At 39.8% G+C, this 21,779-nt stretch overlaps 1 protein-coding gene across 1 annotated transcript in view; it reads right to left on the minus strand.

Moving 5' to 3' along the window:
• lrp1ab (low density lipoprotein receptor-related protein 1Ab) overlaps window positions 1-21,779 on the minus strand; it is a 129,692-nt gene that overhangs the window by 68,449 nt on the left and 39,464 nt on the right. The window contains exons 3-7 of the mRNA XM_034311652.2: window positions 18,317-18,454; window positions 9,707-9,826; window positions 9,438-9,566; window positions 8,998-9,252; window positions 1,371-1,533 (exon numbers count right to left, since the gene is read on the minus strand). Of these exons, the coding sequence (XP_034167543.2) occupies window positions 1,371-1,533; window positions 8,998-9,252; window positions 9,438-9,566; window positions 9,707-9,826; window positions 18,317-18,454 (805 nt within the window). The remainder of the gene's footprint in view (window positions 1-1,370; window positions 1,534-8,997; window positions 9,253-9,437; window positions 9,567-9,706; window positions 9,827-18,316; window positions 18,455-21,779) is intronic.

Raw genomic sequence — 21,779 nt, forward strand, 5'->3', positions numbered from 1 at the left:
TAATGCATGATACCCACAAAATTGGGGTGTACAATACGCACCTGCTCTTGATTTAGTCCTATTTAATATGCACAAAGGATTTCAAACAGACTCCATGCATAAGCATGTACAGAAGAACCAAACATTGTTCTGATTTCAGGTGACAGAAACTTGGTAAGAGTGATGACCAAATAGAACAAAGATGGATTCTGTGTTGCATGACAGAATTGAATACTATTTTCCCAACAATTTGTTAATTTGCCAGTTCCCACCCACTAGCCAGCTCTCACCTATCACACGACAGCTACCAACAAGGGGGGGGTGAAGTAAACAAGTACTTTATTTGAAACATGTGAAGCCAGCCACCTCATATTCTTGTCCTACTGCTCATGCTACGTCACTGGGCAGCATAACACACTATCGCTATAAAAGTGCTGTTGTCCTCTTCCATATACATTAGCTTACAGACACCCACAATTGTCTAGTGTGTCTCTGACTGACAGGGGAGATAAAGTAATGCCATCCCTCCCATCTAGAGAGGAAGGACAATTTTGTTCTCATGGATCTCCATGTGACATCACTGGCATTTGAACTCACAATATCCTGGTGATAGGGTGAACGCTTTTCTGATGCACCATTTAGGAGCCTAAAATCAATTGCTTTGGAAAGACCAGCGCATGGAATAGCTGTTTAGATGGTTACTTAATTTGAATTAAATGCCAGGGGAATTTATTACCTTAAATGCCAACTGAATTGATTATCTAATGAATTGGTGCACAAAGCAAATTATGGAGGAGATTAATTGAGGAAATGCCGTTCAATCTTCATAAGTCTCATGTTCGCACTGGCTGTCGCTCAGTTCTGGGTTTTTTTATGCTAATAAATCTGAATCTGCTTCAAACTGTAGCTTGTTTGGGACAACATTTGATCTCTGATCTACTCACACATTTGGGGTTGTGAAACATCTGCCTGGGTCACATAGATACCTCTGTACATCAAAACATTTTACAATTTTTTGCTGATCATAATATTTATGTACATCTTGAGTGCAACAGATGGCTTTTAAAGGGAAGTGATACTCTAAGAAAAGGAAGTCATGATATCATAAATTACTCAACAGCAATAATCTTACCAAAGTTGAATGTTCATGCATGTGTGCAAGTGTGATCAGCAGGAATGCAACCCACTGAAGTCTATAACATATTAGATGAGAGCTATATACCAGTGAAGCCCAACTCTGGTCTTTGAGTACACGAGTCCTACATGAGGCTGTTTTTGGTGATTTTCCTGCTCAAAATGGATTCAACTCATCCGAACAAACCTGGTGTAGTAGAAAAATCACCAAACAGGGCAGGACTGAACGCTTGACAAATGGTAGAAGAGAGACTTACCCCATGGTTGGGTCCAGCACAATGCCTTTGGGGTTGTAAAGCTCCAGGTCCAGCAAGATGACGCAAGTGGCACCATCTTTGGTGCATACAAAGATGCGTTCGTCTACATCATCCACAAAGTAGAAGTTTCCAGTCAGCCAGTCAATGGCCATCTGCTCCACATCTAGGAGAAGAAGCAAAAATGCAATTTCAGCCATTTTGTTGGTTCAATTCAATTTTATTTATTTAGAACTTCTAACATTAAATAATCACAAAGCAGCCAAATCTGGCTGTAGATTTAGGTCCCTGATGAGCAAGCCAGAGGCCACGGTGGCAATGAAAAACTTGCTGAGACATGAAGATCAAACCTTGAGCGGGACCAGTCTCAAAAGGAAACCCATTATCTTCTGGGTGACACCAGAGAGTGAGATTATAGATCAGTATCCCTTTGTAGAAGAGTGTGTTGAAAGAGTCCAGGATGAGCACAGGACATTTTTTTATGATTACAGCAGCAGGTCTTACAGTATCATGGTGAGATTATTTGCAACGGTGAGTCTTGGGCATAAACTGTTATCATCCTGTGCTTCTGGGAAGTTTCATTCTGATTATAGGTATCATGCAAAGCACCAATTATGAGATGAATAAAGAAAGTGTGTGGAGAAATGGTATGTGGCCTGAGGAGAAGCCATTTCATATGTACATTTCAAGTACATTTCAAGTACATTTCATATGCTAGATATCAGCACACTCCTCATTTCACAACATGGAAGAGTCTGCTAGCAAGAAGGTGAGGAAGCAAGGACATGTGCATGTCTGTGAGATATAATGACAAAAGAATGCTGTGTGGTATTGGTGACTTGAATAGACCAGAGACACAAGCCCATGCCCAGAGGGAAGCATGGAAAACCATTAACCCTTAGCACAGACACACAAACACATATGTACACACTCACTCCCTTGCGCTAATGCCAGATTACCCTGCTTGTTTCCATCTAAGTATAGACAAAAGAGCAGAGTTACAGTAATTATCCTACTACAAAGCAATGAAGCTGTAGTTAGTTTTTTTTCCCTGAGCTCATTTTGTTAATTACTGAGTATGCATGCATGTCGGTGTATGTGTGTGTTTGTGTGAGCAAGAGTCTGTGAGAACATGTGCCAAACACTGACTCACTGTCACAAGACTATTATTCACTCTATACGTGGCAGTCAGATGCATACACACAAATAGAATGACAGCAGAGTTAAAAGTACTAACAATACAACATCGGATTAGTACCAGGCTTGCTATCACTATAGTTAGTTTTGTCTTCCTGAACAAGTGTGTGTGTGAACAGGACCTTATATTTGATCCAAATATGATCTACAAAGTCCACAGAGACCATGCTACCCATAAAGACACCCCCAGTTCTGGGAAGTGCTCTGAAACACCAATAAAGTCTGTAGTGTGTATTTCTCTCTGTGACTCCTTCACTGGGACAATTGAGGCCTTTCTGTGGGGGTCCTTCCAGATCCCAGCTGTGTGGGGCAGGCCCCAGTGTGGTCCAAGCTGCCTGCTGTTTTAACGGCCACCAGTGCGGTTCCTTTTGAAAAGAGACTTGATACTCTCTACCCTTCACATCATTCAACTCAAAGCCCCAAAACTACAAGTCTTCAAAGGTGCCTTGCATACTTACTCTTCCCATTGCAAACTTCAAATCAAGGCTTCTAAACTACAATTCTTCAAATATGTCTTGCATACTTCACTCTAGTGATATGGACTAGAGAGTGGTACAGTGAGCAGTGCCAAGTTGGGCTTTAGAACGTACGGCTCCGAAAAGAAAATCTTTTGCATGGACAATGGAAAAGACCACCAGGAGAGTTGCATAGTAAGAAGATGATTATATGCCTCCTCTTTGCAAGATCTGCCAAGTGGCTTAAAACCAGGATGGCACCACAGGCCTTACTAATTACTATATATGCCTAATTACTACATTTTGCGTAGATTTTTTCAGAGCTTTCCAGGAATCTCCAATAATCAGAAAGGCCTAGTCCAGAGGCGGCAGCAAACAACCCCAACGTGGAGAGCAGTTGAGTTAGGTCTTCATACGAAGTAAGAGAGTTCCACTGTCTCAAATTGTTTGCTGTCTTATAGGAGTAATAAAATTTAAAATTGCTCTTAGGAGTACCAAAAAGTGAGAACATTTGAGTAACCTTTCCTTGAGCAGCTGATGTGGGATGTTTTTTCCTCTAAACTCTTGAGTAAGCAGTTTGAGAGTAACTGTCTGCAACACACAACCATCCGTACAATCATCAAATTCAGAAAAACACTTTCTCAAAGCTACCCAGCCAGACTTCATTACACAGACCCACATGTTTCGCCTCCCTACTTTATCCTCCTTTTAATTCCAGCAAACCAGAGATTTGTTGAGAGATATCCACAACTACCTCCGGTGTCTCTACTTAAGGCATCTCTCCATGAGCTGCTCCCTCACAGCTACTTGAAAGAAAGAGTCTCACTTTTTACTTTCCAGGAAAAGCTACATAGTTAATCTTTTATTGGGAACTTCGACCTCAAGGGGTTTCAAGGCTTTAGTAAAATGCCCTGACTTTCTCAGCGAATGGACAAGCCTACACACATTTCTCATTTAATCCTGGCTCTTTCGCCACACAAAGTGAAAGATGGGGAAGCTGTTGTGAAACAGCAAGTACTGCAAGAACATCTGTGATCACTCAGGGGCTAACAGGAAAAGCACAAGGCTGGTGAAGGGAGTGGAGGCTCTGAAGAGGGAGCACTGGACAAAAACGCACTCAAAACAATGTGACAGTCAGTAAAAGTGAGCAATGAATTGCTCGTGTATCTTGTAATGATGAACTTGTAATTTCCAAATTACCATTCACTGAACCAAAGCTAGCCAAGTGGCAATGGCAGAGTGTAATTGGAGCGTAAAAGACACAGTCCAAAGCAGCAGTTAGGAAAGGTTCTTAAAAGATAAATGGTATCAATAACACAGAGAGGATGGTGGGGGTAGAAGTGAGGACATGAGCCACACAAAGGGAAATAAAGACTCGAGTGTGTGCGGCCAGAGACACGCTGCCCACTGCTCCATGAATGAACGGTTCTTTTTAATCCCACACTACTTAAACAGATTCTCAGACACACACAGACGCATCAGATAACGGACACTAGACTCAGCCTAGAAACCTGGCAACTACCATAGGCTATGGTTCACATGGGGCTACCTAAAAAAAAAAAAATGATAATGCACTGCTGATGACAAACCCAGTTCCTCGGCTAAAAGACAGAGCTGACTCATGCACTGCTTCCGAGAAAATGCATGCCTCTCCAAAGGAATACTAAATGCAGGTCATGCGTCCTGCTGAGTGGAATAAATAAATGTATATCCAGAGCACTTTTACTTTAACAGCTAGGTATTCCTTGCGATTTTAAAAATAGACAGTGAGTTCTGCTTCCTCTACATTCCTCCCTACAAGAAACCAAGCTTAGCCTACTATCCTGAAAGACAATGCAGGAATCCAACAGGGAGCTGATTGTTAAAGTATATGCATAGGCTTTCTTTGACTTCCTCTAACAGCTGGGATAGCCAGACAAAGTACCAGATGTATTCTGAAACATGAATCACGCTATGACTAAATGACTCAAAGCTAAATGCGCCTAGTAGCTCACGAACTTTCACCAATGTCAAGATGTGTAAAAAGGAGGGAAAAAAAAAAAGAGAGAGAGAGGGAGCATTCACCAACCAGTATGTGATGCCTTCTACAACTGGAGACAATGAGGCTTCGTTTTAAAATGGTAGCACATGACACTTAGGCATGACTACGACACATCAATCTGTCATGGTGCAAATGCGTTCACTTTAAAAGGCTGAATGGACAGCTCTAGTTTGTGTCTGTTGGCCTGTTTTTTGTCATGTTTATTTTCACAGATGAACCTGGTCATGAGGGCACATCTGGACTGCTCATCTGCTCAGCATGCAGCCATTATAAATCCCCTCCTCCGTGTAAAATTGGAGATGTCCGGCTAGTCAACTGCAATTCCACTCAGTCTTTCCATTCTGCGCCTTCAGGCTGATTTCTGTAATGACCCAAAGGACAAGATTTCTATAATTCCCATTTGTCCTTTTCCAGGTAAATTACCCCATGCCACTTGCTCAAGACCTGCTGGTCTTTTCACACCTGAGTTCATGGAGTCACTATGGCTCTCACTCTAAATGACTTGATAATCTAATGCAAACTGAAGAACTGAGGTCGGAGATTTACGGCCCCAGTTAAGAGACGGAGCAGAAGTTCATGTCTGGAATTCCTTTAGTATAACAAACCATCTGATAGACTCTCATAAAGTAGGCAATACAGCTCACAATTAAAATCTCACGAGGTACATGATTGACAGCATCCAGTGTTAAATAACCAAATAAAATACTTTCCATATCTATGCTGTGAATCATGCATTATGGAATGCTTGGCATACCGCAATAATCAGCAACATCTGGTTCAAGAATGAGATACCACAGAGCTGGTGTATTTTCGAAAGTCACACCTCAGTGGTTCATTAAAACAAATCAATTTGCCCAAAGCCCTCACATCTGCCTCCACATGCCTCCAGAGAGAGGTCCTCTAAAGGAGAGTGGAACATCAAAAACTCTCAAATCTGCTCCAGAAACACAGCTGAGGAGCGTCAGTGGATCTGTAGCTTAAGGCTTAAAATGGGCTTAGCTGAGCCTGGCTGGACCTCGAAGACATTCCAAAACCCCCAAAGCAAGACGTAGTCTTTTCTCACTGATCTGCATTCTTGTGTGCTGCGGTAGACAGTTGAAGTTCTGCAAATCATGGGAGGCTGAGTCATGAAAGGAAGACGTGCTGTGAAAATGCTGGCTGGGCCAATCAAGCCAGAAATCACGCAAGCTCCAGTACGTGATGAAGAAAGGCAGGCCAGCTTTAAAAAAAAAAAAAAAAAAAAAAAAAAAAAAAAAAAAAAAAAAAAAAAACAACCAACAACAGCTCAGAATTCAGTTCTGCAACAGGGAGACTAAAATGGAAAAAAGGAAGAAGCATCTGAGTCATCATTTTCTATTGTTTATCTGTGGGTCACACTGAAAAGAGATGGTCCAATGTGAGCCTTTTGAAAGTCCATACCGCAGTCCAGATGTGAACCTAGCAAAGTATTTCATCGGATCAAAGCTGGCACTCAAAAAATACTGTAGCAGAACCAATCATTGTATGAAAAAACTGGCCATAGTCCAGCGACTCCAGTTTTTAAACATGACCATCACGGCTTCAGTAGCAGATCCTCTGTTGCAGCCAACCACATGCATTTATGTCAATTAATTAGCTAAAGGCAGCTCATCACGACCAGGAAGAGTTTTCACAGACTTTCATATAAGACATGGCTTGCTTAAAAAAAAAAAATAAACAATGAAAACAGACTGTATAAAGACATTTCAACAGTGTTTACATGCTGCTTCAAGCTCAGAACAGATATCTCATCTGTTCAGAGTCACTGGCATTTGTCAAAAATTGTAACATTGGACCATCACCATGAAACGAAACATAACCACTTCAAAACGGATGTTTCTTATTTATAGCTATGAAGTAATCATTAATGGTTAGGCATCAGATTAGGCAATTCTTGCCACCATTTAGTCATGATAGTTGCTTATGTGGATCCTTGTAAGCAAATAACTGTATGTAGCGGGACCTTATTGAATACTCTTGCTATAAGAGCCAAGACAGCCACTTGGTTCTGAACATATGGAAGATATTTTTTTTCTCTACAGTTCTGAATGAGAGCTGATGGAAGCCAGGCATGATGATGGGAATGCTGTAAATGCAGTATTTAGGGAATGAGAAAAGCTGAGTGTGCTCCTAGATTATCCCAGCATGAATCTCTGGTTTCTCTCTGCATTTCTTAGCACTTGCCATCTGCGGATAAAGGGTGATGATCCAAAAATCCCTCCGGTTATAGATGCTCTACTACCTTGACCATCAGACATGAAGAAAGACCATGCTCTCTTATAACTGCGATTAGAGATTTATTCATTCTTTCATTCAGCTTTGCTGCATTATCCTGATCAGGGTCGCGGTGGATCTGGCGTGAATCCGCGTTTAAGACATCGCACAGAAACACCCAGGAAAATATGAACAACTTTATACAGTGTTCAATGGACTATGGATCAGACCACATGCACAGTAATGCTGTAGTAATGCAGATACTCAGAATGGAGCTTAAGCCTGCACACTGGTTTGGAGAGCAAATACAAGATTATGTGGGTGTGTTGCTTCTGGAAACACACAGAAGACGCAACAGCAGCAGAATGCAGCATGCAGGCCACTATGATTTAGTACCATGTCAGCATGTGACTTTTTTTTTTTTTTTTTTCTCCCTTTCACTGTATGGAGAGCAGGCCTGCTTGGCTGAGCACTTCCCCACTCCCCACCCCCCACAGGTTGGCTGTCAGGACACACTACACCAAGAGCAGATGAAGCAGGAGACTTCCTGCTTGGTGTACAGTTAAATCTTAATGGGGATTAAGTGTGTTGCAGTGTGAAAAACATGGACTGTAATCCGTGTTGTAAAAGGACCATACTAAAGCCTACATAACAGGATTGGGTAATAGAACTCGGTCTTGGAAGCTTTTCAAGACCCTTACAGACCAAATTTATCAGCATCCAGCATCGCATCTGATACTGTTTATATATGGTGGTCAAATCTGGTAATCTGCTGTCTTAGGTCTAACAGATAATATAACCCGGGGCTAACGTCAGAAGAGAAAGATCTTGAACTTGTGTCCTCATCACTGCATCATGTAGATGTAGACGTCTTTAAAAACAGCAACGATGTGACTCGTTAGATTGAATCCTTAAAATCCTTATAGCCCATTAATAACGGAGATGTCTAAAAAAGTGAAATAGTCGAGATTTTTAATTTCTTACTTGAGGAAATAACCTGGAAAATATGTAGAACCTGAAAAATAATCGTTTAAGGCATTTACTCATGGCTTAAACAATTAGCACAACTGTACTAACTGGATGAGAAAACCCGCTTGAATTCGGAAAGCTAACTTCCAGGCCAGAACGCTTGTTTGTGTTTGGATCGGCCTCCTGTCTGTCATTTTATAGACATTCTTGATCCTTGGGGCGGAGCTTTCATTAACATGAGCAGGAATGAGAGGTGGCGTCAGGTAATTAAAAAAAATATATATTCAACAGTCGAACCCACCTGCTTAATTGTTAGAAAGCTATTTTGAGAAAATCTTACCTAATGCACCTTTAAAGTTGCAGTTTGTAATTTTCAATAGTGTTTCTAGTACATGAGTTCAAAGATAACTTTAAAATACTGTGATTCGCAATACTGCATGCACTGGGTTTTGTTCATTTCTTAGTTCCAAGCTTCTCTTTCATCTTTCCTGGGCCATAAATTAGCTCCGCCCCTAGTAGAAACACAGCTACTCACCTCTGAGGCAACCCATATGTATTTTACACAGAGCAGGTGGGGTCAGCTGAGGGAATGTCAAAGGCTTGCCAGTATTTTCATTGCAATTGAGATTTCCCTCCTAGCAGCTGTGATTTCCCTACTAGTAGCTAGAGGGTGCTAAATATAACAAATCGCTCCTTTAATGGTGCAAACCTTCTGATCAGTAAAACAAATACTTACGATGCAGGCTCAGGGAGATGTTAATAGTTCTCTCTTCGGTGAAGCCCTTGGCGTTGGGGAACTTGGCACACTTGAGCATGGTGGCACTTGGCGCATCACCTACATGGATCCAGCACACAGTTTCCTCAGCATAGATGAAGTCCATGGCCGTGGTCTTGCGCGTGCTTACAGAGATGGGGTTGGCACCATTCAGAGATGTGGCTTGGATGTTCTGCGAGTTGGCGATGAGGAGGTATGGGGGACGGTCCACAGGGTCTGTGATTCAAGAACATGTGATTGGATGAACACGTTCATGTTCCAAACTTCCAAAAGTTAATTTATCATCATCCAATCAATGTAGACATACAGCGAAAAGTAATACCATGCCTCCTTGATCAGGGGTCAACATACAGTACTTAAAGAAGTTGTGTGGAGTTAAAGATAGCTTTTTGTGCATGTACCATTCTTGGCTTTGCAAGAGCGGTTGTCAGGCTGAGGCAGGTAGGCCTCCACGCAGCTGCAGGTGTAGGAGCCTTCTGTATTAGTGCAGGTCTGACTGCACGTACCGTACACGGCACACTCGTTAAAATCTGTCACACAGAACATACAGTCGGATAAACAGAAACAAATTATGAATGATAAACTGCTTGCATCTACTAATAAACTGACAGTTTTTTTGCTAGTTAAAAGTGATATAAGCTGTTAGGTCAACACCTGGAAACCTGCTCACCTCTGCACATCTTTCCGTCCTCTTCGACTTCAAAGCCGCTCCTGCAGTAACACTTGGGTCCAGAGGGGGTGATCGAGCAGCTGTCCTGACAGCCCATAGTAGTGCAGTTATGCACAAACTCTGTAACACAAAACAGGAGAAAGGATGAGTAAGAATGCTATGAAATTTATCCAACGCAAGTAGGACCTTCACTGGAAGGAGGTTTCACTAGAAAGACCATTGCTGATTATGTGGGAAATTGCGCTGGGGAAAAATGATGACATAATACTGATATTGTGATAAATTATGACACAATACACTGTAATCAGATATTACCAGTATCATGATATCTTTTTATAATATAATTTGCTTTTTAAATAACAATTACAAACTCTGATTAAATGTTAAAACTGTAAAATGTTAAAACTTATACAGAATTAATTTTTCCTCCTTTTCAGTGTTAAAGAAATGAAATAGATGCATCATTGAAATCAATCTTTTACAGATTAAAAAAAATAAATCTTTAGTTTGCTTGGCTGGCATTTAGCAACCCTATGTATTGTTATACATCATAAAAATATATTCAAGAATGATATCGTTTCATGACATTTTTCTAGTTTTTTAAAATAATTATAAACTCAATTTAACTTGGAAGCAGTTGATTTGGTTTTCCTTTTTTTTTTTAACTAAAAAATTATCATTATTTTTTAAATTGTACTTTTTTTAAATACAGATTTTCCTCTCCCCCCCCCCAGTGCATATTTTTGAAACTCAGTTTTTTCTTTCTTTCTTTCTTTTTTTTTTTTTTTTTTTTTTAAATGCAACACTAGTTTTAAAAAAATTTCCTGCCAGTTTCAAAAGATTGTGATACATTTGTTTCATATATGGTAGTAATGTCTTCAAGTATTATGATGACATTCTTCTCATATCATCCACCCCAGTGGGAAACAAGTCCCATAGTTATCATCATCTCACTTTAGGATTATTAAGGAAAGGGGTGGTCATGTTAATGAAATGATGGGATCATGTGAACAAAGAGGATCTCACATCAGCAGATCTAATATGAGATGTTGCATAAATATGGGATGGTGTCCTTTCCACACTTTGAAGTGTACCTGTAAACTGGGGAACTAAGATTTTATCTGGCACCCATATCAAACATTCAGGTTTATCTGTACTCCTGTATTACACCCACAACATTGGAACCAATTCAAAACCAAATGCTTTAAAATATTTCTGACCTGACCACCCACAACACACTCCCACAGAAGCTCATTCCTCCCCCAGACAGAGGTGGGGGGACAGAGAGAGAGAGAGAGAGAGAGAGAGAGTGAGAGAGAGAAAGAGAGGTAAAGGTTGAACAGAGAAATTGCCCAAACTTCTACAATATTTTCAATATTAGAATGACAATGCATTTTAATAGATTTCTAAAAACAAAAAAAAAAATTTAATTTTATTTATTAATAAATAAAAATCCTCAAGTCAAAGCAGTAATCAAACAAGTATCGTACTGTCGTCTTTGAGAAATGCACGTGATGGTTCTGCAGTTTCAACACCTGCAGTTTTTTTCCCCCAAACCTGACACTGTTTGCTACTTTTGCTCAAGGATGAGAATTGTTTTCAAACCTGGATGTGGTTGAGCGAAGTGATATTTAGTGGTCTGCCACCATCCGCTCCCGGGGCCGTTACTGGCATAACTCATCACATTATTACCCAGAAGTGGACAAATCATAAAGCCATTACCTAGCCCACTGGACAAGTGTGCTGCCCAGCCCCAGGATTCATTCCCCGGAAATCATCCGCATCTGGGTGACACCGGATAGTGCGATTATAAATAATTTCTCTTCTATAACTGCGTACTATATTGTCAAAAAAGTGCAGTTGTGTAAACAGGAACTTATGAGCTTATGAACAACTTAGGAGTATGAGCATCAGAGTCATTTCTGAATTCATTATAGTTTAAACTTGAAGTCTATTGTATCGAACTGAAGTTATTAACTGCTCAATGATGGAGACTTGAGTGCAGATCAGTTCTTAGCAGCTGCAGTCTTAAGACTATTCAAGGAAGAACATCCACAGCCATCTTTATGGTTTCTGTGTGGTACGATCTTTAGGCTGTCCATGTATTCAAGCATGACTCTGTAAAAGACAGTGAATTATCAGTGATGGAGTGTGTTCTCATCAAAAAATGCCACCCAGAAATCCAAGGTGACAAGCCGGCTGTCCCAACATCATCACCATCCAACGGCATAAAGCAAACCAGAGAGAGTGGAGTACGTTGGAACGATGGAGTGATAACACAAAAGTATCAGCACTAAATAAATTACTTGTAGAGCTCATACACTAAGGAAAAAGAAAAAAAAAAAAAAAAACCTTGAGTGTCTTCCTCCATCTCGCACTTACACCCACACACAAGGACAAAAGGGGTCCTCATCATACAAAGTCCATGGACCTTTGAGCTACAATAGCTCTTTTGTGGTGTGTGTGTGAAGTGAGGAGAATATGTGGCCAAACACTACAGCCCGTATCGAATCAATTCCCACCCCCCCGTCCAAATCCCAGCCTGTCCTGTCAGCTTTCCTCCTCACCCTCAAATACGCCCCCCTCCACCTAACACGTCTCACACATGCTATAAGTACCGAGTCATTTGTACGCAACTAAGGAGCAGCGGACAAGCTTGCACAGCTGTCGACCATGCAGGGGGTTTCTAAACACGTTTACCATGAAGTGGTCTTCCCGGCTTTAGGGTGCAGGATTCCTCCCTCGGCATGGTTCCGTTCCGTAGTACCCTGTAGTATGCTTTCTACTTTCAGGGAATTGCAAATGGATGACTGAGCCTTCAAAATGTAAGAATCCAATTCTGCACAGGGCCACATCAGCACTTCTGTGAGTCCCTGAAGAGCCATAATCTAAGGCTATTGATTTTTTTTAAACACATTATCAATTCTATTGACTAACACCAATAATCTAGGCTCTGTAAGTCGAATAAGATATATCTAGGAAAAAGATGTCTGTGTTCCAAGTATTGGAATTATACTGTATGCAGTGGGGTCCAAAATTCTGAGACTGGTCGTGAAAAGGATTCTATGTTGCAGAAAGGAACAGAAGTCATTTCTGCACTGATCTAAGAGCGAAAGCGAATCGTTTAAATGCAGCGAATGACTTTTACCTCAGATAAGACTAGAGAGGTGGATGAGGGTGATGATCAAACTGATTACTGGAGATCTTCAGAAACATTTCAAACTCTAGAACATTAAAGGACGGCAATCATTACCCAGAGTGACTCTGCAGGCTAATCGTTTGGCGTGTCATTAGAAAAGTGGGGCTTGAATCATGATAATCTGTTCATGCGCTTTTAGCCTTGCATTAAACCCTTAAATCTGCAATCAGCCTGTTTGTGTGAGGAGCATGGGAGGCACTTTGCGGTAGTCGACAGTGAGTGTGTGTAGTACATTTTGACATTTTCTCATAGCTGACATTACTGTCAGCATGCCTGTGCATGCAGCGTGTGTGCATATTTGTGTGTATTTCTCCAAAAGCAATGAGACAGTGAAAGAAAGAGAGGGAGAAACTATTAGGATGTGTACAGGTGTGGGTGTAAGGCAGTATAAGCAGTATAAGACAGACTAGCAGTTCTGGAATAGAACTATGTCAACAAATACACATACAGTACCTTGAATAAGTATTCACCCCTAAGTGAATAAGCCTCCTCACGTAGAGTCACAATTGTGCCATATTCTTGCCGTGTTTTAATAATGGATTTAGTGGCGCTATGTGGGGATTTGAGATGGGGAAAATTGGTGATTTACGTGATATTCGAGGAATCAATTCAAAAGCAAAACCTACTGAAACCAAGTAGTAGTGGTCAGAACAACTGCCCATGAATTCAGTGGGCAGACGTGAGGTGTTTTGAGGGACATCATTTAATTATTTAAAGACATGTATGGGCTACTTGGTCACATACAGCTCTGAATGTTACACATCTGATCTGAGCAAAAAAAAAATGGAATTGTGCAGGGAAGTTTGTTAACATGGCTTGATCGTGTGACACTTTAATTACACACAGCTCAACTCCATTCAACTAATTATTTGACTTACGAAGGTAACAGTAGGGGTTTCATAGCGACGGGTTTGGGGGGTGGGGGTGTTGAATACTTACAACTTTGGCGTTTTTTTATATCTAAGTAATTTTGCAAACTATATAGATTTTCCTCCCATTTTAATACTATGGGTTATTTTGTCTAGATTCACGATACATAATCCTAATTACACCTGTTTCAGTTCCTAACAGTACGAAATGTGGAAATGGTCAAGGGGGTGAAAACTTATGCAAGACACTGTAAATGCAAAAATGAGTAAGCACGACAACAATCTCTAACAAGTACAGAGACTGTTCCAGAGGCTTCTGCCAAATCAATAAACGTGCCATTATTCTTGCTCTTGGGGAAAAAAAATGCACTAAGCATAAGCAAGCTCATCCATCACTGCTGCACAAATATTGGGCTTTACAATCGTACAGATTGCACGAGCTGTTGCCCAGATTGATATCCTGTTGCCAGAGCTGTGAGCTATTCTCAGATAAATTAGGAGAACTCCGTATTGCTATTGAGCTCCATTTTAGAGCGCTAATCACTCTGCTGTAGCGTAGCGGCGCATATTTGCCTTTATTTGTGTGCCGTTTCGGCTGAGTGAAGGCATGCTAAGCGTGAGCAAACAAATACCACTAGCAGCTATACTCACACATACAAATAACTGCATGCATGCACATACATGCACGCTACGCAACCTCAAGGAGAGACACTCGAACAAATCGTATAGCCTTGAATGTCTTATAAACGATGATAGCTTATGGTCTATGCATAGCTTATGGTATATGCCTAGCATAAATGTTAGTCATCTTGGACCCTTGAAAGCGTTAGAGCAGGTCTGTAAATGTCTGTACAAAGCCTTTACCCTTATTCACTGACAAAACTCTGTCTTGTGATACTCCTAGATAGTCGTTCTCATGGTTATATTCAGCCAGCTGATGCAACATGCCCCGACAGGTAGCCACTTGCTAGCCCTGCTAGTCAGCTATTTAAAGCAAAAAAATTCTAGTCTTTTTTCACTCTTATTTTGAGCTTATTTAGTTTATGTGTTCACCTGTTAGCATGGAACTTAATATTCTGCCTAACAAAAGGTCTATGGAAACATGTAGGTCTATGGAAATACGTAGCGCTTTTAAATCCAATATAGTGTTACATCTTAGCAGTGACCCAAGTGGACCTAAACCATATCTGTAAAAAATCTTATATGAACATATTTGCATTATTCGGGGAATAAGTATTAACAACTAAACCCCCCGCCCCCAAACTTTTTGACGTTTTGAAGCGTTACAACCTTGTACTGAAATGGACTTAAAACTAAATTCATACATCATGAATCTAAACAAAATAGTCCAAAATATCAAAGTGGGACAAAAAAAAAAAAAAAGCAATATAGTTTACAAAATTATTCACAAAATAAAAATCATACAATTTGTGATATGTGCATAGGAATTTACCATTGTGGTGAAACCCTTCAAAAGCCATCAGAAGTCACATAATTACTTATGTAATTAGATCACATGATCTCTAAATACAGTAAATACGCCTGTTCCTGGGTTTGTTTATTAAAAAAAAAAAAAAAAAACATCCTGCAGAGCACCGTTATATCCATTATTAAAAATCTAAAGAACATGGCACAACCATGACTCTGTCTAGAGGAGGGCTGTGCACAAAAAGTCAATGACTGGTTACGGAGGGCGTTAGCCAGGGAAGCAACCAAGAGACCAAGGGTAACTATCAACATGATACTATCACCACCATGCTTCACAGTGGGGATGGTGTTTTCAGGGTGATGAGCAGTGTTGGGTCTCTGCAACCAAATGCAGCACTTTGTGCCAAAGTCATGAAGTTCACTTTTGGTCTCATCAGACCACATGTTTACTCTTTGCAAAGATCTGGGTTTGTTTTAATGAACAACCCATGATTGATAGCTATCCAGACTTTTGACCCAAATTTGTTTTGATAGGTCTTTGTGATGCTGTTTGTTTAGATTTGTTCTCTAACGAACTCTGGGGCCTCCGAGGTATTCATATTGAGATCACATGACACTTTAATTACACATTCTATTCAACTAGTTGTGTCACTTCTGATGGCAACTGGATGCACCAGAAATAATTTATAAGAGTTAAGACTTATGCAATCGCAGCTTTTGCAAACACACATCAAGATTTTGTGCAGAGTCATGACATATATAATCCATTTTAGTAAAGACATATTATATATATATATATATCACACACACACACTTTTCCGGCTTTCTTTACCTTTTGGATTTGGAACATGAATTTAAAGTGGCTTCTGGTACAATCAAACTTTCCATACTTTTACAGGGGATACTACCACCATCCTGATTCCTATCCCCACCTATAAATGTCTCAGTAAATTTAAGATTTACTGGTGGGCAGATTTATTGGGCTGGGTTAATATTCCAGCCTTGTGTCTCTCCCTATTTTCCCCTCTCGCTCCCACAGTCAGCAACTGGCCCATGATTACTCACACCTGAGAAACAACAGAGCGAGACCTGAGACGAAGCACGTTGCATAACCCAAGCTGCACTTGCGAAACGGCTGGCTTTCCCGTAAATCCAAATGCACAGAATGGGGAAAGAAGAAAGAGTCTTAATGGTGATACTGGAAGTGTTTACCGCAAAGGTCAAAGGCCTGTGAGCCAGAGTCTGAACAGTGTGTACGTGTCACGCGCTGGCAATCTCTGTCTACTGGCCTTTAATGGCATTAAAGATACAAAGTAGAATCCCTCATGCATAAACACATCTGTAATGGAATACTCCAGAAAACATTCAGGTCACACAGTAACACAGTGTAACTCGGTGGCAAGAAATAAACATCCGTAATTCATCAAGCTGGAACAAATCTTATAACAGCAACAGCTGTTGTACTGCAAATTAGTACTCCAAGAAGAAGTCCATAAGTCAGCGTGCAGTCTTTTAAATATTTGCTTTGCATTTCTGTGCATTGCTTGCTAAATTGGCAGAGCACAGTGATCCAGGAGGTGGGTGGCTGAACCAGAATAGCGCAGGACTTTGGACGCAAACATGAGCTTCGAGCAGGAGAGAACACATACGGCGTGGGTGCAAACTCAGAACAGAAAGAGACATGGTGCTTTTTAAGTGGCCTACACCACTGATATAAATTAATGCTCATAATCCTCCACGTCTTTAATATGCATGTCACAAAAGATGAGGCGATATTTTTCACTCGTCAAAAAAGCAGTACTGAAGTATGTCTTCGGTGTCAGTTTCACCCACGAGAGATATTTTACTGCTGGCAAAGTCATGAATCTTCAGTTAAGCAAAAAGTGTCATACAAATAGTGTACCATGACAATTCAATTGGCTTTTTGTTTGTTGTTACCCTATTAATTGTGGGACGTCATTGTGGTATGAATATTCAAGTGGTACGCCCTATACATAATACAGTAGTGTTGCATTTATTAATTTAAAAAAAAAAAAAAAAAAAAAAAAAAAAAAAAAAAAAAAAAAAAAAGAAAACAGCATTGATGCTTTATTTAATGGCTACAAAAATATAGTTACTTTTTATATTTAATAAGAATATTTCTACTTATAAAATTAGTAAATATATTAACAAATTAATTCATTAATTCATAAGAATAAATATATAAATTATAACACTGAAAATGGAAAACAAATTTACAAATTTGTACAAATTTAAAATTAAGCGCAAAATTCAAGCGCAACATCAAGTCGGCTGCTTCTAATCAGTATGTAACTATTTAAATTAAAAAATTTAATAAGAAGGTATCAAAGTGTATTATGACATCATTTATTACGATATCATTATTATACTGTCACATCTCCCAGCCCTAATAGCAAGCTACGCTAGTTAGTCGATACTAGCTAGGAACAGGAAGAGTGTTGCTATGGTTACTTTTTTTTTTTTTTTTTTTTTTTTTTTTTTTTTTTTTTTACATTTTCACATTTTTATGACACTTGGATCCTGTTGGAGATCTCATGTTAATTATAATGATTAATATAGAAGTCGCTCAGGGTGGATTTTCCTTTAAGTAATATTCTAAATGAACGTGCAAAATGATGAACTCAAATTATTGCTATGAAGAGATTGTGTAATAATATTATTCTATCTGCCCAGACTCCATCAAGGCCAGAATGTATTCAGCGACTGAGCACTGGCTACTCTGCAGCCTGGGGCCTTTTTTTTTTCTTTTCAGCAGCAGAGCAATAAAACTCTGGGGAACTCAGTGTACCACCCCTGACTCCTATTAGTGGAGGGGATTTGATTGGAGTCGTCTCTGTCTGCAGGGCTGGTCTGAGCAGCGGCCTGTGATGATGCAGGCAGCTCGTTAGAAGCACTGACGGAGGTGCTGAGATTTTTAGTTATTTTATGAGCCTGAGACAGATGGGAAAAGGCAATGACGACACCTAAATCTCAGGGTCATTCTGAAATAAATGAGCAGAAGCGATGAGCGTGTGTGTGTGTGTGTGTGTGTGTGTGTGTGTGTGTGTGTGTGTGTGTGTGTGTGAGAGAGAGTGAAAAAGAGAGAACGGTTACCTAGACAGTGATGGCCTTCGTCGCGTCCATCCAAGCAGTCCGAGATGCCGTTACACAACTTGCTCAGGTGAATACACACGTCTGTGCCCCGACATTCAAACTCGTTGGGTGGACACTGGGACACGTGGCTTTGGTGACCTGCCACACACACACACACACATACACACACACATTTAGTTTTACACCACAGCGCTGCTGAAGTCTCGACTCTGACTGGTTTCCCTGAAAGGCAAAGCCCACGTTTATGTCAATGCGCTACTTCTAGTTCTCATTTCTATAGTAATCTAACAATGAGCTGTTATTTAACAAATCTAATCTTTGACGTGGTGAAGGTTTCTCTAAGGAGATGTTTAACATTCAGGGAAGGAGTCTTCAGTGTCAGTGTGCTTTGTAACAGTCTGTAAGTCTTCAGGACTGAGGGCCTTGTGCTTTCCGGTGTGCTTTTCTGGCTTTTTAACTCCAAGAGAGAGAAAAAGAAAGGAAAAAAGAGAGAGAGAGAGAGGCTAGATGGAAATGTAAGCACTCACTTGGCTGGGAATCGTTTTTGTGACTGTGTGGTGTCGTGAGTCACACTTTCCTTATAAAACACACTCTCACATTCACCACCTCACAATGTGTGCGGTAAAGTGGCGAAGGTGAAAGCATTTTGCGTGAACGTGAGAGGTAAAACGGTGAAGGGAAGAGCAGTTAGCCTGTGTACCAGAGGTACAGTTTGAAGTAACGGACTAAGGACTGGTTTGCTGATGAGATTCACTTTCACGGCTGATTCAGAATCTGACCCCAGTGTGCCAGCAAACAAGAACGTGTAACATCCGTTTGCATTTTAATTTCCTCTTGTCCACACGAGAGTCTCAGATCCTAACATCCGTAACATTAACATTGCAAATCTTATTTTTATTCCATTTCATCAATCACATGTTTTATGTGTTATATACATACACACATATACACACACACCTACATACACATTATATATATATATATATATATATATATATATATATATATATATATATATATATATATATATATTTATATATATAAATAAATTTTAAAAATGGTTCATTTTTCATGTCTCATGTCCTTTAACAGCATAGATCACAACCAATGATTGAATTTATTTGATTTGCCAATGAATCAATCAATCAACAAATCAACAAATCAATCAATGAGTAATTGAAAAAAAAGAAGAGAAAGCAATAAAAAAAAATAAATAAAAAGCAGCAGCAGTGGTAACAACGCCGCTTTGATCAATGAATGTCGAAGAAGAAGAAGAAGAAGAAGAAGAAGAAAAAATAATGATAAATAAAAAGCTGCACCAATGGCAATAAAGCTTCTTTGACCAAAATAAGAATATACACATACCAGATCTGGATTTTTTTTTTAATGAAAAATAAAAAATATTATTTTTGTATTTAATAAAATATTACTTTTTGCATTTAATTTTATTTTTTAAATTAAATATAAAAATACATTTAAAAAATGTTACATTCTTAAAATATGGCAACAGGATTCAACTGTATTTTTTAAGGCTTTTTTTAACCATTATGTGTTAGAACCATAATGCCAGCTTTGTAGTCTTCTCTTCCTGTAAATGTAAATGCAACTTTTTTATGAAAAGTGATAACATTTTTATAAAATGTCCACCATCTGGACACATTGTATAAATGAACTCTTAACTGTAAGCAACTATTGGCACCAACTTCCATGTTTGCTTGCGTTTTACCTCATCGGCACTTATTGATCGTTCGAATTTACGCAACTTGGCAAAATCCCCCCCTAAAGTAATCCCAGCGCTGTTCTACGACTGGCAGAACACGATCCAGTGCAACAACCTCTGCATTTGCAAACCGCCCCCGAGTGTTCCTGGAATTGAGCGCCAAGCAAAATATCTAACTGCGAGAAAAATGCAGCAGGATAACAAGGAGCTATTGTGGGTTTTTTCCTCTTCTTATTGATAGGGCTCATGGTATCAAATGATGTCTTTGGGGCCAGAGTAAGCACAGGAAGGTTCTGATCTGGGTAAAGCCAAGGGTTCTGCCTCGACCGTCTTCATGTGGCCCATGCTGTGAGGGAAAACTGTTTTCCTTGGCTATGTTTTTGTCATTTTCTTCCTTCTCTCTCTCTCTCTCGCTCTCTCTCTCTTTCTCTGTTTCTCTCATAACAGCTGCTGACCTATTTAAGTAAAATCACAAGAAAGAGGGAGCGTAAAAGCTTCACCTCCTGCACAGGAAGAGAACAGAATGGGTTTTGGCACTACAGATGCCAAAAGAAAGAGAAAGTGCACTGCGTTTTTACAGAGAATAAGTCAGAGGTTGAAAGTATAAAGTAGAACTTAAGTATTTTTTTAAATATCTTTACTTGAGTTTTTTCTGTCACTTCATACTTTTGAATTTTACTCACTACATTTTAAAAGAAAGATCTCTACTTTCTACTCACTACATTTTCAAACACTACAATTCTCTATGGGAAGTCGTGTAAAAAGGCAACTTTTTAGTATCAGACAGCTTTAAGAAGCCTCAGATTCCTTGTCCTGGCTGAAAGAAGTAGAACCTGATGTGTTCTTCTGCTCTTGTATCTCCTCCACCTCAAGGCTCGGCATGTTGTCCGTTCTGAGATGCTTTTCTGCTCACCGTGGTTGTAAAGAGTGCTTATTTGAGATACCATAAGCTTCCTGTCTCTCTCATCAACAAGGCTTTTCCATGTGCAGAACTGTTTCGCACTATTCTGTGTAAACTCTAAGAAAAATTTCTTAAATAATCAAACCAGTCTGTCTGGCACCAGCAACCATGCCACTGAAATCAATATTCTGATGTACAAGTGAACATTAACTGAAGCTCTGGACGTATATCTGCATGATTTTATGCACTGTGCTGCTACCACATGATTGGTTGACTGGAGCTTTGCAAGAATGAGCAGGGGGTATAGGTATTCCTATTAAAGTGGCCTGTGAGTCTAAGTGCTGGAGTAACATGTACATCGTAAAAACACCAACAAATGGGCGACCTGATGTTAAAACACTAACAAATGGTCAGCCAACCATAAAAGAATTAGACTACAGCAAAAATAACACCTTCACACTGTAAAGAAGAACTATATCTTCTATCCTGTAGTCCTGAAAACATTGTGTGCAAGTGTGTCTGTAAATCTATCCGTCTGTACGCTCTTATCTGAATGATAGAATAATTTATGGGATAGATTCACGCATTCTGGCAGTGCTATAACTCAATCTGGTTACGTCAATAAAGCACTTTGAAGTGAACTTGGAGGGGGAAAAAAAAAAAGCAACGATTTTCATCGCAAAACTAAGAACGTTTGCTCGGGGTTATTAAACACACTTTTGATTTCCGATAACTGGTTCCTCTGCTTGAATTCCTTTGATCATAAATGTTCTCGTGCCAAAAGCCTTGAGAGTCGCACAGGTGCTGGGAAAGAGAGCAGAGGAATCAGATCCTGAACTCTA

This window comes from Pangasianodon hypophthalmus, chromosome 16 (assembly GCF_027358585.1).
Source record: "Pangasianodon hypophthalmus isolate fPanHyp1 chromosome 16, fPanHyp1.pri, whole genome shotgun sequence".
NCBI lineage: Eukaryota > Metazoa > Chordata > Actinopteri > Siluriformes > Pangasiidae > Pangasianodon > Pangasianodon hypophthalmus.